Source organism: Apostichopus japonicus, chromosome 8, assembly GCF_037975245.1.
Source record: "Apostichopus japonicus isolate 1M-3 chromosome 8, ASM3797524v1, whole genome shotgun sequence".
Lineage (NCBI taxonomy): Eukaryota > Metazoa > Echinodermata > Holothuroidea > Aspidochirotida > Stichopodidae > Apostichopus > Apostichopus japonicus.
Window position 1 is genome coordinate 25,396,376 of NC_092568.1, and position 14,432 is coordinate 25,410,807.

A 14,432-nucleotide genomic window follows, 5' to 3' on the forward strand; every position below is an offset into this window, starting at 1 on the left:
ATTTAAACCAAAACATAGTGTCCAGTCTTTGTTAATGTGTCGGCGCATGCGCGAGCAGATGTGAACATTTCCTCCCTAGATAACTTACACTACTCCACTGTGGCTGAAGTTTCCTGTGATTATTGATATAGTTTTTTAATTGTTTCCATCGTGTCCTAGCTCATACCTCAAACAGGATTTGCAAAATGGATCCCATACAATAAAGTTTGTAGTTTAAAATAATTTGTAGGAAGTCAATGTGTTATCATTTTAAATTTGGCAGTAAATGAGTTCTTTATCAAGGTCAGTGACCATAGTTATTGACTATTGTTTTTTTTTGGTTTTTGTTATCTGTAGCTTTATTCATGAATGTTAAACACCTTGGATTTGTCTAATTTTTTTTTATAAAACTATGCAATCTTAGTAGTTTTAACTCAAGGATGGAATTACTCTTGTGGTTTTAACCAAAGAGTAGAATTACTCATAGTTTTAACTCAAGGATAGAATTACTCTTAGTAGTTTTAACTCAATGATAAAATCACTCTTAGTAGTTTTAACCCTAGAGTAGAATTACTCATAGTAGTTTTAACTCAAGGATAGAATTCTCTTTGTAGTTTTAATCCAAGAGAAGAATTACTCTAAGTTTTAACTTAAGGATAGAATTACTCTTAGTAGTTTCAACTTAAGAATAAAATTACTCTTAGTAGTTTCAACTTAAGAATAAAATTACTCTTAGTAGTTTCAACTTAAGAATAAAATTACTCTTTGTAGTTTCAACTCAAGGATGGAATTACTGTGAGTAGTTTTAATCCAAGGATGGAATTACTCTTAGTAGTTTTTACTCAAGGATAGAATTACTCTTTGTAGTTTCAACTTAAGGATAGAATTACTCTTTGTAGTTTCAACCTGAGAGTAGAATTACTCTTAGTTCATTTTAACTCAAGGATAGAAGTACTCTTTGTAGTTTCAGCTCAAGGATGGAATTACTGTTAGTAGTCTTAAATCAAGGATGGAATTAAGAGTCCTTTAGTATGCCTAAATTTTATTATTTAATTGACATAACAATGGAACTCTATTGAAATTTATGCATATTAAAGTTATAAACATCGCTAAAGTTAAGGGGTCCGAGTATTTTTTTTCATCTGTTTCACTTTCAACCATGAAGCTTTGAAGTTAGCTCAAGACATTTTCAGGTTCACCTGCATTGGTGACTAGAAAATGAATAGAGTAATGTAAAGTGCATCAAACCGCAAGAACCTCAGGAAACGATCACATGACACATGACATTTGACATGTCTAGAAAACTCACTACAAATTATTCATATCCAAATGAGGTCAAAATGGGCTCACATGTGTCTAAGATTTGGTTACTCTATGTATGAAGAAAATTGTGTGTGTGTGTGTGACAATTATGGCTGTAACTTTAATCAGGAAGTGCTTGTTTTATGTGAGAGGTTCCTTCTCATAGATATGGATAAGGAAGGGTAAACCAATGAGTTCTGTTTTCCTAAGGTATACTACCCTGGCATGGTAAAGGTATATTTGCTAAACAGATCTTTCAGACGATATCCTCCAATGGGGGAAGGTCCGTGAACATGTTTTGTATACATCCTGGAAGCTGTGAGACTTAAGTACTTACAACAGTTCTAAGTTGGATCTTTTGTAGAGGACTCTTTGAATGTGTATATGTACAATAGGAGGATGTACAGTAATATGCCACCTTTGTAATTTCTATAGTGTTGTGTAATTGGATTATAAACATACTTACGAAACATGTTTCCCAAATTACTGTGTTGGCCATGCAGTACTTGACCAGAAACCACTAAAGGGGTGGCAGTGAATATTGAAACCTAGCCATACCCCAAAAATGAAATGTTACGGTTTAAACTGCAAACGGTCCATATAGCCTCAGATTATCTGAGATTATCATGCGTTGAGTCAAACTAGACTGTAGCTGGATAACATGTTCTACATGGTTAAGCATGAGTACAGAACTATGAGTACAAGTTGAGTACAAAATCACTAAAAGTTGAGTACAAGGTCAGTTAGGTCTATCATATGAGCACAAGGTCCAGTACACAGGAACAAGCATGTTACGTATATTCTTACTCGTCGGTAATTAGACACTGTACAGTCAGTACATACAGATGCAGTCAATACCCACAGCACAGTGTACAAACGATACAGCGATGGACATCTCAGGTCTAGCTAAAGATAACAAGGTATCACGTTTCATTACTGTCTGCATTTTGTAGCGACAAGAGAAAAACTTCACTTGCAAGCAACGGAAAGTTAACTTTTTAAAGATGGCAGCACACTGTTTTGGGCTAGTCTTCAATGCCTTTAAAGTATATAACAGAGGGAATATATACACAAATGTACTCAAGTGTGAGAATGAGTACAGCCTTGAGTCCTTCATGTCCATACTGTGTGCAGATGACATACGTTTCCAGGAGTTAGAGGAACTTAGTGGAGTTTCGTGGATCTCATTTATGTGCTGTGTTGTAGAGTGGTACAGTGTACATGTATGTACACAAATCTACTTCACTATTAAACTTGAAACAGTCGTGGAGATTAATAACATAAGTGTAGTAGAGCTGATATCATTCGTATGGCCAAAACATATTGAATTGTAAGGAAAAAAAATTGTATTGAAAATTTACGGGTTCACTTCCATAAAGTACAACAATTTATAATTTAGACTTGATGACTCTTAAGTTCACCATTTCATTGTCTCTGTTTCGTTCTGCAGACGTTCATTGTCAGGTCTTCGTCTCGTCCAGGTGAGCTGTGTTTGAGTATGAGGCATCCAGGTACTGCTGGGGGAGCTTTTATTGAACATTTCAATATCATAGCTGTGCCTAATGGTGAGTGATATCTTTACTAGTGCTTCTGTTACCATAAAATCATTGTCATTGACTGCTGCATGTAAGGAGGATGTCCTGTTTGGCACTTTACTGGATATGCATCAGATACGTGACAACAACGTTATGTCAACTTAAAGCAGTTGATGACATTTTATTTGTAATTGGCAATATACCTTTGACCATATCTTCCAAATTTCTTCAACTTTTATATGCCCTCCCCACCTCTCCCCTTCCCCCCCCATGTTTCTTCAGTCAGTCCTTACTTGGAAGTTACCCTAAATTCCTCTACAACCAATTAATAAGGGTTTCGTTAATGTCATAATTAATTACATTTAATCTTTCTGAGTCCATAAATGAATGGCAATATTCCAAACTTGTAAATGATTTCGTCTGTTCATCAATCTGAAACATGAAACTGCTGCATAGGTACCATGCTGTGGTTTTGTAATGTTTGCATCGTTATAACAGAACATGACACACATTCAGAGACTAATAAACGTTTAAGCGAACTTGACTGGTCCAAATACAGTCCATTATAATAGCCAACTAGAGCACAGTATAAATAATATGATAATAAAGACTTTTTCTTTTTTCATATCTGGAAAAAAAGTCTGGTTTTTACATACATGGTTGTACAAAACATCCTTATGTGTTAATAGAATATTGCTATATATATACTATATATATACTATATATACTATATATATACGGATATTGCTATATATATACCGATATTGTCATGGACAATATCGACAAATTTATGAAATTTGAGATATGAGGTATGCTCCTTCATTTAACTGAAAACATATCTCATAATTGAATATCACTCTGGGGAAGCATGAAATGTTAAAAGTAGAAGCTGTTGGTGATTACCAACGATACATGTCTACAATCTTGTCTGACTGGTGCAGCAGTAGGAAGTCAAGTATATGACTTTCATTTCTAAAATTGTAATTGCATATTTTAATTTTTATGACGCTAGGAAGCTTCCTGAGGAGCAGTTTCTCTTCCCGTTAATTGTCTTCATTTTGCTAACTGTAACTTGATCCAGTTTTTAGATTTACTTGAGGTAATTTTATGATATCCTGTGTAGTTAAATCAGATAGTAGGAGTGAAAGAACCACCTTTTCAAGTATTCAATGATAAACACACTGTTTGGGGTCTTCTGAAAGTCTTAATTTTAACATACTCCTTTAGGAAACATTATTGTGCCCTTGGGATATCACTCAGAAATTCAAAGGTAACCCGGTTGTAGCTATTTAGAGCCCACTGTTATAACCCTACTATGTGTAGTAAAATTGGTTTAATACTAAGAAGACCAATTTTCTCAATTAACTAGGCTCTCAAAATAGGCAGATTGCATTAATAGTTGTGTTGGTCCCCAGTAGAGTTTGTGCAGGCTTGGATGCCCTGGTATGTCAAGCAGGTTAGGGTACTTCGTAATTAGAAAACTTTTAAAATGCACTGGAAGGCTTACTTACTGTATATCGTACTGGACAAACCCACCAACATCAAAATCTTAGTCAGATTTTTATTGTCAGGAAGGTAGATTTATATTACAGGAAACTATTTAATTCAGAATTAGAAATAGTTAGCCAAAGTCATTCAGTCTGTTTGACAAAATATGCAGATTGAATTTGTCATATGTCAGCAAAAATTGCAAACTTTGAAAGAGTTGGTGGGGGGGGGGGGGAATTGACACAGATCATGGCATTTGCACATAGAATATCAGATGTTGCACATAAACAAGATAAAATTGGGACAATAACATTCTGTCGTGTTTCATGTATACTTATGTCTGCAGAAGTGTGTCAAATCTACAAATATAATTAATAGACAGATTGTGTTTTTGTCACAAGAGGTAGTACACTAGTAGGCATACACAATACAATTTAGGATCAAATTTGATGGCTTTTGAAATAGATTATTTACTTTGCTCCTCGCTTACCTGTCTCCTCACAACTATAGCACATTCATTTTACCCTGCCTAGAATGAACTGGTAACCCATTAACACTGTGTACCCTCTATGACGGGACCTCTCCGATCAATGCCCCCCCCCCCCCAATCTCATTCTATGAAGCTATGAAGTACAGATACTACACTGAGCAAAGTAGAAGATAAGACATAGTGAAAAGACTACTGAGTTTGACGTAGAAGCATTTAAGGCATTGAAGACTCGCCCCAAACCACATGCGGCCATCTGAAAAAGTTAACTTTCCGTTGCTTGCAAGTGACGTTTTGTTTGTGTCGCTACAAAATGCAGACAGTAATGAAACGTGATACCTTGTTATCTTTAGCTAGACCTGAGATGTCCATCGCTGTATCGTTTGTACACTGTGCTGTGGGTATTGACCGCAGCTGTATGTACTGACTGTACACTAGTGTCTAATTACCGACGGTAGCAAGCTGTGTGTGTATTTTCTGGGATCGATGGTGGTGTCTTACACTTCTGTTACACCTCATTCGAAACTAGGTCAGAATACCGGCATTAGACGTTTCTTTTGCGCGAATCTTCACACCCTGTGTTTCAATGATTCTGTGACAGACTGTTTGACAGACTCCACCACTCTCAGGACATTTAGTCTTATTTGCCAGGCTTTCCTGTTTTGCTCTCCAAATTGTGATTGTATGGGAACAAAAGCATTTGGAAACACAGTAGCATCTGTGGCTGCATTAGGGTAAGGGTCTATAGCACTGCAGTCTTGGAATCCATTTCAAACTTTGAAAGGATGTGCTCAGTTTTCAGATTATCTAGAGTCTAAATACTTTATGTGTTAATCAGTCTCATGATGAATCTGACATTGAAATTACCTTACACTTTAGCAACCATGACAATATCAATTAAAAAGGATGTATTTATTTTTCTTTTGCACCTTAAGTAACAATATTATTCAAAGATACTGTTATTGTGCCGAGTTAACCAATCTCATGATTTCAAAAATGAAATTTACCTTACTTTTTTGCTAGCTACCATGGCAATAATGATTAAAAAGGATATATTTATTTTTCTTTTGCACCTTTCTTACAATGTTATTCAATGGTACTGTTAAGTGCCCCAGTTCATCCACTGCCCTATTGTGTAACCCTCTCGGTCATCAAAATGAGGTAAATGATATATATTGTCTCGTGAGGTCGTTGCTTTATATGTCATGCTCGCCATATTGCTACGCTTTCGATGTGATTGATTTTATGGTTAATTCCCTGGTATTAACAAGTCTGCTGAGCTGTTAGTGTATATTGTGTATCTTTGCTTGTCTTTATATCCTGTATCTCTTCCTTTTCCTCATCTTTCCCTGCTACTGTATTTCCCGTGCGTGCGTTTGACTCACGGTAAAGTACGTCACCGAGCTGTCGAATATAAAAGTTTGTATCGTTTTGTATCGTATACTATACACATGAAATATGACAATCGAGGTCAACTGCCTATTGTTTGGTGCCCAGTTAGCTTTCAATGGAACACTCTGTGATGTCAACGCACATGACTGCATGGTCGTCCGGTTTCTAGATTGTGTCTTATTGCGCACCATTCATGTGAAGAGTAATTAATTATGCGTACTGGTTCCTACCAGGTTCAAACATTTTAGTTATTTATAATGTTAGATGCGCCTAGTGTTTTAGATCACTCTTTCAGTTCCTTCTCTTTCCAAATATTGCCTCTTTTCCAAAATACTAGCAAATCCCGAGACAAAATGACCAATCAGTTAAAAATCTTTTCAAGCTGCCAGACCTTTCACTTTGTAATTATTAATTGCAAATACTGTACGTACTTGTTGAACCCCCAAAAATGGAAATTTTAATAGAGAGAAGATGACTCCATTTTGAGTCATGTATCCCAATTCTTTGAAATTGCCAGATGCTTTATTATCGCACCACGTATCCGAGACAAGAAGTGAAGCATTAAACGTGGATTTAGGTAGTCGGTGTCTAAACTAATAAAATGAAGTTGACAATAGTCACATGGCTGTCTTTGGAAACAGAATATATCACAAAGTCACTGCATTGTTATGAACTGTCTTTACATCGATCAATATCGAACATTTCATAATTCGTCTCTTTTACTCTCTGTTGTACTTTGTCCGTATGTGTGTATGTATGTATGTCCGTATGTATAATGTGACTCGTGTGTCTGATCTTCTCTGTCAACAGTTTTCAATATTGTTCTTATTCTGTGTATATTATTCTGGCATTTTTAGCAATCTGTTGAGTATACTACCATTTTTTTTCTCTTCTGCAATGAAAAAACAGAAAGGCGCATTTAGTGTCTCAGTGACTTTAACATTGACACTAGTGGCTTTTACATATAGCCAAACATTCCTGAAGTCACACAACAGATGTGGAATTTGTTCATTTTATCAAAATGATTTATAGCTGTGAAGTGATGATGCTGCTCGCCTCTTCTCGTTTCTCCAGTTGCCACATTCAGTTCTTGTAATTTATATTCTCCCAGCTGCAAATAAAATTCATTACATAACAAAATTATTTACACTAAACAGCTCTCTAAAAGTCTTTGCTGTTATCTTCTGTAAATGGTATTAGTATTAGTATGAGTATATAAACTATATATATATATATATATATATATATATCTATATATTCATTCGACTGCCAAGTATTGCTGACGAAGGTCTCAGGGGGACTGAAAATTCCAATATATTTTCTAAAACTTTACTCCTTATTTGTCAATTATGAGTCATTTCTTATTTCTCTAATAATAATAATATATAAATATATATATATATATATATATATATATATATATATATATATAGGCAAAATATTTCACCAAAACAGAACTAGCATTGTTTGATACAGGTGACAAATTCCTACAGTGGAATTACCACCTTCTTTACCGGTTTCGAACCTCTGGACATACAATCAGCGTTCATAGCCTAGTGGTTAGGGTGTCCGCATATAAAGCAGGAGGCCCGGGTTTAAATTCCGGGGGAGGCTAGAAGTTTTTTCTCTGTTTTGGATTTTCCAAATTTATATAGGCCTGGTTTCGAATCCCGGTGGAGACTGGAAGTTTTTTCACTGTTCAGGATTTTCAAACTCACTGCAATTTCAATATATATATATCAACTATGAATGAACTGTTTGATCAGCACTCTGTTATTCACGTCAACTGGGCTCTTTCATTCCTGTGGCAGTGTGTGGTCATTTCTATTTGATCTTTGACTGAATTAACCTAAGAACTAAAAGTAAAAATAGAACTGAAAAACAATAGCACTTGAATAATGAAAAGTTATGTTGATGTCAGACCAGGTTCACTGTACACTCTAGGTCATGGACACTGACTTTTACTTTCGGGATTTGATACACTCTGTCATACCGTGTAGATATGCCTGATTGAAGTATTAATGACTTGAATTAAGTACATCAGTCTTGTATTTATCTGGCATACGTGTATCCAGTACAGTAACTTGTACAGATTAGAAACACTGCACGGGTAGATTAGTACGCAGAAGGAGACTGGTCTATGATCCTTCTAACAATTTCAAACATTAAACGTCTTATAAAAGCATACACGGTTATTCAAACCCACAGAGGATATTATTAACATGATTAATTATTGTTGCAACTACTTTATATCAACAAATCAGAATTATTGGATGAATACCTCGAGAATGACAAGAAATTTTATAAACTTAAAGTGACTGTTGTGAATCAAGTTTTAATATTCGGTACAACAGTGTGTGCATTTATTAACTATTATATACCGAGTATATACTGACTGACATCGGTGGATGGACAATGTAGTGAAATGATGCGTATTGTTTCTCAGTATGGACGAGCATTGTTCAACAGACAACCGTAAGTAGACTTTGTAGTTTACAGACATGACCATCTCTTAATTCACGCCATACTTGGAATATCAGACATGTAAATTCTTCTGTTTTGTTTTGTTACTAACTGATTTATAGTCGAGAATATGAGACGAGAAATTAATAACTCAATACAGTTCTTAAATACCATTTGGATTAAATTTATCAGAAGTTAAGTATCGGTCCATCTTGTAAATTGTTCCAATTGGAATATTTACAACATGGTCTGAATATGTATAGTTGTGTTTTTTAAACCATACCCCCCATACCAAAAGAAGAAAAAAAAACAGAATCTTGATAAGTATGTACTAGAGTCACAAGCTTTACTTGCTTTGTAAATTGATTTCTCAAATCATTGTTGTAACTGAGCTATGAATTGTAAGAACAATTGACTTTGTTCATGATTTAAAAAGAGATGAAATCTGAAGTCATATAAGGAAGCCTGTTCTCGATACATGATTGAAAGTAATATATATGCTAATTGTGAGACAATAAAATGATGAATAATGAAGGCAAATGAAAGTTATTAAATAAATTGTTCACCAATATGATGAAATGTTCACCATTTCTTTATAAAATGGAAACTGAAAATAACGTTAACATTGAAAACGAATCATTGAATGTATCATGATTTGCAAAAAATGATCAGAAATATGTCTGTATTTAATATTGAGGTGAATGACAAGTATTATTAAATTTATGATTGCAATGAATCAAACGTAAACAACAACAACACGTGAATATGTATGAAGGAAAATTTTATCAAACTGATTCCATTGTCATTGGACAAACACATTTTTCATACTGTAGATTTGTATAAATCCCCTGCAAAATGAAATTGGAAAACCTAAACATTTTATCTTTGTAGATTATTTTAAGATGAACCTTTTCAAAATTTAACTCAAAAAATTTGGCTTCAAAGTAAAGTTACAAAAAAATAGACTGTGAATGTTTATCATCATGTATCAAAATGATAAAAATCAAATAAGTATGGACTTAATTTATACTTTGTTTAAATATTAACGTTGATCTGTTGAAGAAATGAGAGATATAAATGCAACACAATGAATATCAGTGTGAACTGAATGACTTATTAACAGCATGCTATGAATATCAATATCTGAAAAAAAAAATGGGGGAAAATATACAAGAACCCAAGGCCCACATAAGTTGAATATATATGTGATAGAAGCAGCATACTGTAGTTTTGTAGTTTTAATTTTGAACCATAAGTCATCAACAGGATTTTAGGAATATAATCATGGACGTTAAATATGAATGTAAGAGACTGACTTCAGTCAGCTTGTGACTTTGATAAGCCAATGAGGCTTTTTCGCGAGTTCCTGCTTGTAGGAGGATCTAAAATACAAACATACATACATACATAAAACAAATAGTTGAAGCATCTTTTGAGTAAATCTTTTGCACAAGATGCTTTTGAATGAACAGATAGGACAATGACACATAGTAATAAGCTGTAGGTGTATCTTTCAGATCCAGAACTATGGACAACCTACGTTGAAATTATTGTTTTGAAAAATGATTGAATTGAAGAGAGAAAAGGAGCTACAAACAATGAATAGAATTCTAAGTAACATCAGTTTTGGTCTCGATCACATTTGTGCAAGTCAAATTCGACAATGTTGCAACAAAACAAAAACATTTTTTTGGGGGGGGGGGTTTGGGGGGCAAACAAAGAGATGTTTGCAGTTTACCATTTGACTTGGCAAGAATCAATTTTTAAAAAAAGGTTAAAATACAGTGGACTTGTTAGACTGATTACTCCTAAGACACAAAACAAAAAAATTACACAATTTTTATTATGCAAACAAGCAAAAGAAAGAGAAGAATGTTAATAGAGGAACCAAGGAATTATAATTGGTTTTATGAGTAAGAAAGGGTTTCAACTTTCAAGATTTTAAAGAAGGATTACAGTGGGGTAGTACATTTAATGATGAAAGTTAAAGAATTCAGATTGGTTGTAGGAACTTTTCTTGTTTTTGTGCATGTGCATATATCAGTCTATAGGAAATTAAGCCAAAAGCAGGTGAGGACAGGAGAAGAATTAGAATGTGTCCCATGAAAAGACTTTAAAAACAGATTGCAAGAGGTGGGAATGATGGGTCTGTCCAATCCAATTAAAACATAACAGTTTGATGAAGATATACATGTAATTGGTGAAGAGTATTCATAAATTAAAAACTGAAAGATATTATGCATTTAAAAAAAATGTTAAGTGAATCACTCTTTTCTGTTTACATAGATTAACTTAAGTAAAAATCAAGTCAGAATAGTAAGTGCCAGTAACTAAAGGTTATAATATTATAATATTTATAATTGTATCAGTTACATTGCTCCTCGCTTACCTATCTCCTCACAACCTTTCGCACTCTCATTCTCCAGTAAGTGCTAGTAACTGAGGGTAATATATTTATAACTGTATCATTTACTTTGCGCCTTGCTTACCTATCTCCTCACAACCTTGGCATCTCCAGTAAGTGCCAGTAACTAAAGGTAATTAATTGTATATTGACAAGATTTGATTGAGGCAGAATACTTCAAAGAAGAGTTATAGAATGAAAGAATGACTTCTACGTTGGACATCTTCTTGTTATTATACAAAGAAGTAAGGTTATGAACAATGTGAATTCCAAGGTACTTAGCAATAATAAGAATTCTGAAATTCATGACTTGTTTTGTTTCTTTGCAATGTTAATACAATAAGCAAGCTAAAACAAGCAAGTATATGCAGAAATCTCAAACCTTTTCTCCATTGCTGGGTTCTCTCTGAGTTTGTAATAAAGTACTTTTTTTGTGTTTGCTGTTGCAAGATTGCTTTTGTTTTACATACTTTATGTTTTCTTGCATTGTGTGTATTTTCTGTCACTTGAGCATATATTGCCATGATAATATAATACCATGAATAAAAAGCATGTGTTAACAGTAAGTTGCTAAATTCAACTTGACATTAGGATTAAATTATAGGAAGGGAAGACATGGGGGAAGGGGAAAAAAGCAACATTTATTATATTTCTTGTTTCTAAAGTGAATAGATGACCAGTGAATGTACTTTCTGCCAGCAACAACAAGTCTTGTTCAGGCTATCGGTTGGTTGAATTGCAAATGGGATTACCTGAAAGAAATCTCCATCTGGCAAAGCTTGGATAACGAGCAGTATTTGATAAGACTCTGTGACTTTTACAGGCCAGAGGTTTGGATCCAAGAGAGTACAGTGATTAATAATGTTTGTTAATACAGACTGCGGGCTGGATAGGTAAGAACAATCAATACAATATTTTCATGTCATTTACAGGCTACAGGCTGGATCGAGAGGACAAAGTCTTCACCAGCCTCGATGAGTTGGTTCTCCATCATTGCACCAATAAAGGGGCTCTACCATGCACCCTGGATATACCCCAGGCGCTTAAAACAGCTCAGACCCCTGCAGACATCCAGTCATTAGCAATACTAGAAGAAGGTGAGAAATAACCCAGTTATTATTGCTGGAAATACGATGTAATAGGAATCTAGAAAACAAAAACAAAAAATTTTTCTTCAAATTCTGATTGTGTTTTTTATTTTCTGTTTAATGTAGTTTTCTTTTCCTTCCTACTATTACACTCATTGGTAATAGAGATTTTTGCAGCATTTTAGCATTTTGCCAAAAGAACAAACAGTAATTATGAAACAGTGTCAGAAAAAAGATGATGATTTTTGTTGTTGAATCTTTGATCGTAAACTAAGAACCTGTTTATATTATCCGAAACTAGTTGTATCTTATCTGGTACGTTATTTGCCAGCCATGATCACATGACTAGAGAGTCTATTGGGGAGTGATTACTTGAACACCTTTTGTCAAATGTTCCTTTTTATTTGTGATAAAATACAGTTAATAGTGTACTGTATTGAACAAAAACTGCTATGTAAAGTTGTATTTGTGTTTTACTATTCAGTAGCAAATTTCTCCCATTTTGCATAGAATTTCACTATACAATACTGTTTAAGTAAATGAATACATACTGGATACAACATTCAAGTCAAAGCGTGAAAATCTTGTAAACTTGATAACTCTAGAAGAAGATCTTCCTTGAACTTCATACTTAGTATGTAGATCCAGCTTGGTGAGTGCAAGAACCCTTGTGAAATTGGTCAAGGTGAAAGGTCACATGAGGTCAACAGGTGTGAAAGTCTGAATAGCTTTTAAACATGATAACTCCAAATTTAAAGAGCCTACAATTAATCTGTGAATTCTCCATTGCTATGATTTTCTTTCGTTGAATATAGTTTGGTCAAATTCAGTTCAGTTTAGATTTTGAAAGGGGCCTCAACAGGAAATGAAATCTGCTTCAAATCTGTTGATAGACGACTCTTGCTCTAAAACACTCAGAAGAGCTCTTATCAGCCCCCCACCCACTCTGCGCTTCAAGGGATCAACAGGCTCAAACGGCTCTCAAAATTGGCCCTTTTTCAGTGATGTTTACTAGATGACTTAGCTTTGGCAGAAGGTTGTGAAAATATTTCACACTGTATAAATAATGTCATGTAACTCTCATTCATTGATAACAATTATTAAAGGTATGGTTGGTAGCAGAGCTGATATGCTGATAAAAGAAAATGTCTATATATTATTCATACATCTATTTGTCTATAATTTCACATAGGAACACTGTTCTCTTTGGATATTGAAACATTTTGGAATGATAATGCTATACTGTAAAATTCTTACCAGTGAATGAATTGGTCGATGCCCACAAGGGAGTGCTACCAGTAAGAGCTGGAAATCTCTGACCTTTTCCAACTTCTCAATTAATTCTTGGACATATGTAACTCACTTGCTGTGTACATCAGTCAGATAGTTATTTTGTAGTTTTGAGCAATTTGTTATGGCAATTAGGAATCACAAAGCCAACTGGGTGTCTGGTTTATTTATGTTTCATTGTGACCGTGTGGTTATGCATACTTTTAGCTGAGTATCACAGTGTAATGAAAGTAATGTCGATGATGAAGGGACAGTTTGCGTGTGAGTGGAATGCTGAACGTCATATTACACAGTGAATGAACATCCAGGTATGACATTCGGTTCCATTATTGTCAACAAAGAGTTAACTCTGATATTTATAGTGTGAATGCTATTGTAGTGCCTATTGAAATAAGTTCCAGGGGCTGTATCAAAGAATTGTAGCTTTTGAAACATTTTCTCTCCTTTTTTATAGCTAGGCATGCACTTTGTGCAGCCTTTCACCTTGGCCTGATATTAGCTTGGTTGTCTAAGTTCTGATAGCTATTGAATATTACTCAGAAGATGGAAGAAATTATAATTGAAATTGGGGGTCATTCTAAGAATCCTATTATCAATTATGTATCGTCATCGTAATTGTCATTGCATCATCATCGTCATCAGGAATGAAATGTTTGACTTGTCGAATTGTGTAAATGGTAAATTTTATGGGATATCATTGTCAAAATAGTTATGAAAAAAGTGTCAATATCTTTCATGGAAAGATACTTTAAAGGGAGAGTTGATTTACAGAAGATATTCAAGTATTGAAGACACAGAATTCTCTCATTGAAAACATGCAAGATTTTCGGTACGAAATATTAATATTAACTATGCAATACATATTTAGCTGACAGTTCAACTGATTCGAATAGACAAGTACAGCAACATTTAGCAGTAAGATATAACATTAGTTTCTGTTACTGGACTACTTCTTTAAAGATCTTTTATCAGGTGCAGAGACTTAAGTGGCAGTCATTTGTTTA

The 14,432-nt window shown here is 34.3% G+C and overlaps 1 protein-coding gene across 4 annotated transcripts in view; it reads left to right on the forward strand.

Annotated features, from left to right (window-relative positions):
* The window catches only part of LOC139971258 (uncharacterized), a 67,951-nt gene that overhangs the window by 37,445 nt on the left and 16,074 nt on the right, over window positions 1–14,432 (forward strand). For 3 of the 4 annotated variants that reach the window (XM_071977568.1, XM_071977570.1, XM_071977571.1), the window contains 2 exons: window positions 2,732–2,846; window positions 11,983–12,147. In XM_071977568.1, coding sequence (XP_071833669.1) covers window positions 2,732–2,846; window positions 11,983–12,147 — 280 coding nt within the window. Of the gene's footprint in view, window positions 1–2,731; window positions 2,847–8,262; window positions 8,659–11,982; window positions 12,148–14,432 lie in introns of those variants that run through there. The other variant, XM_071977572.1, reaches the window with a different exon arrangement.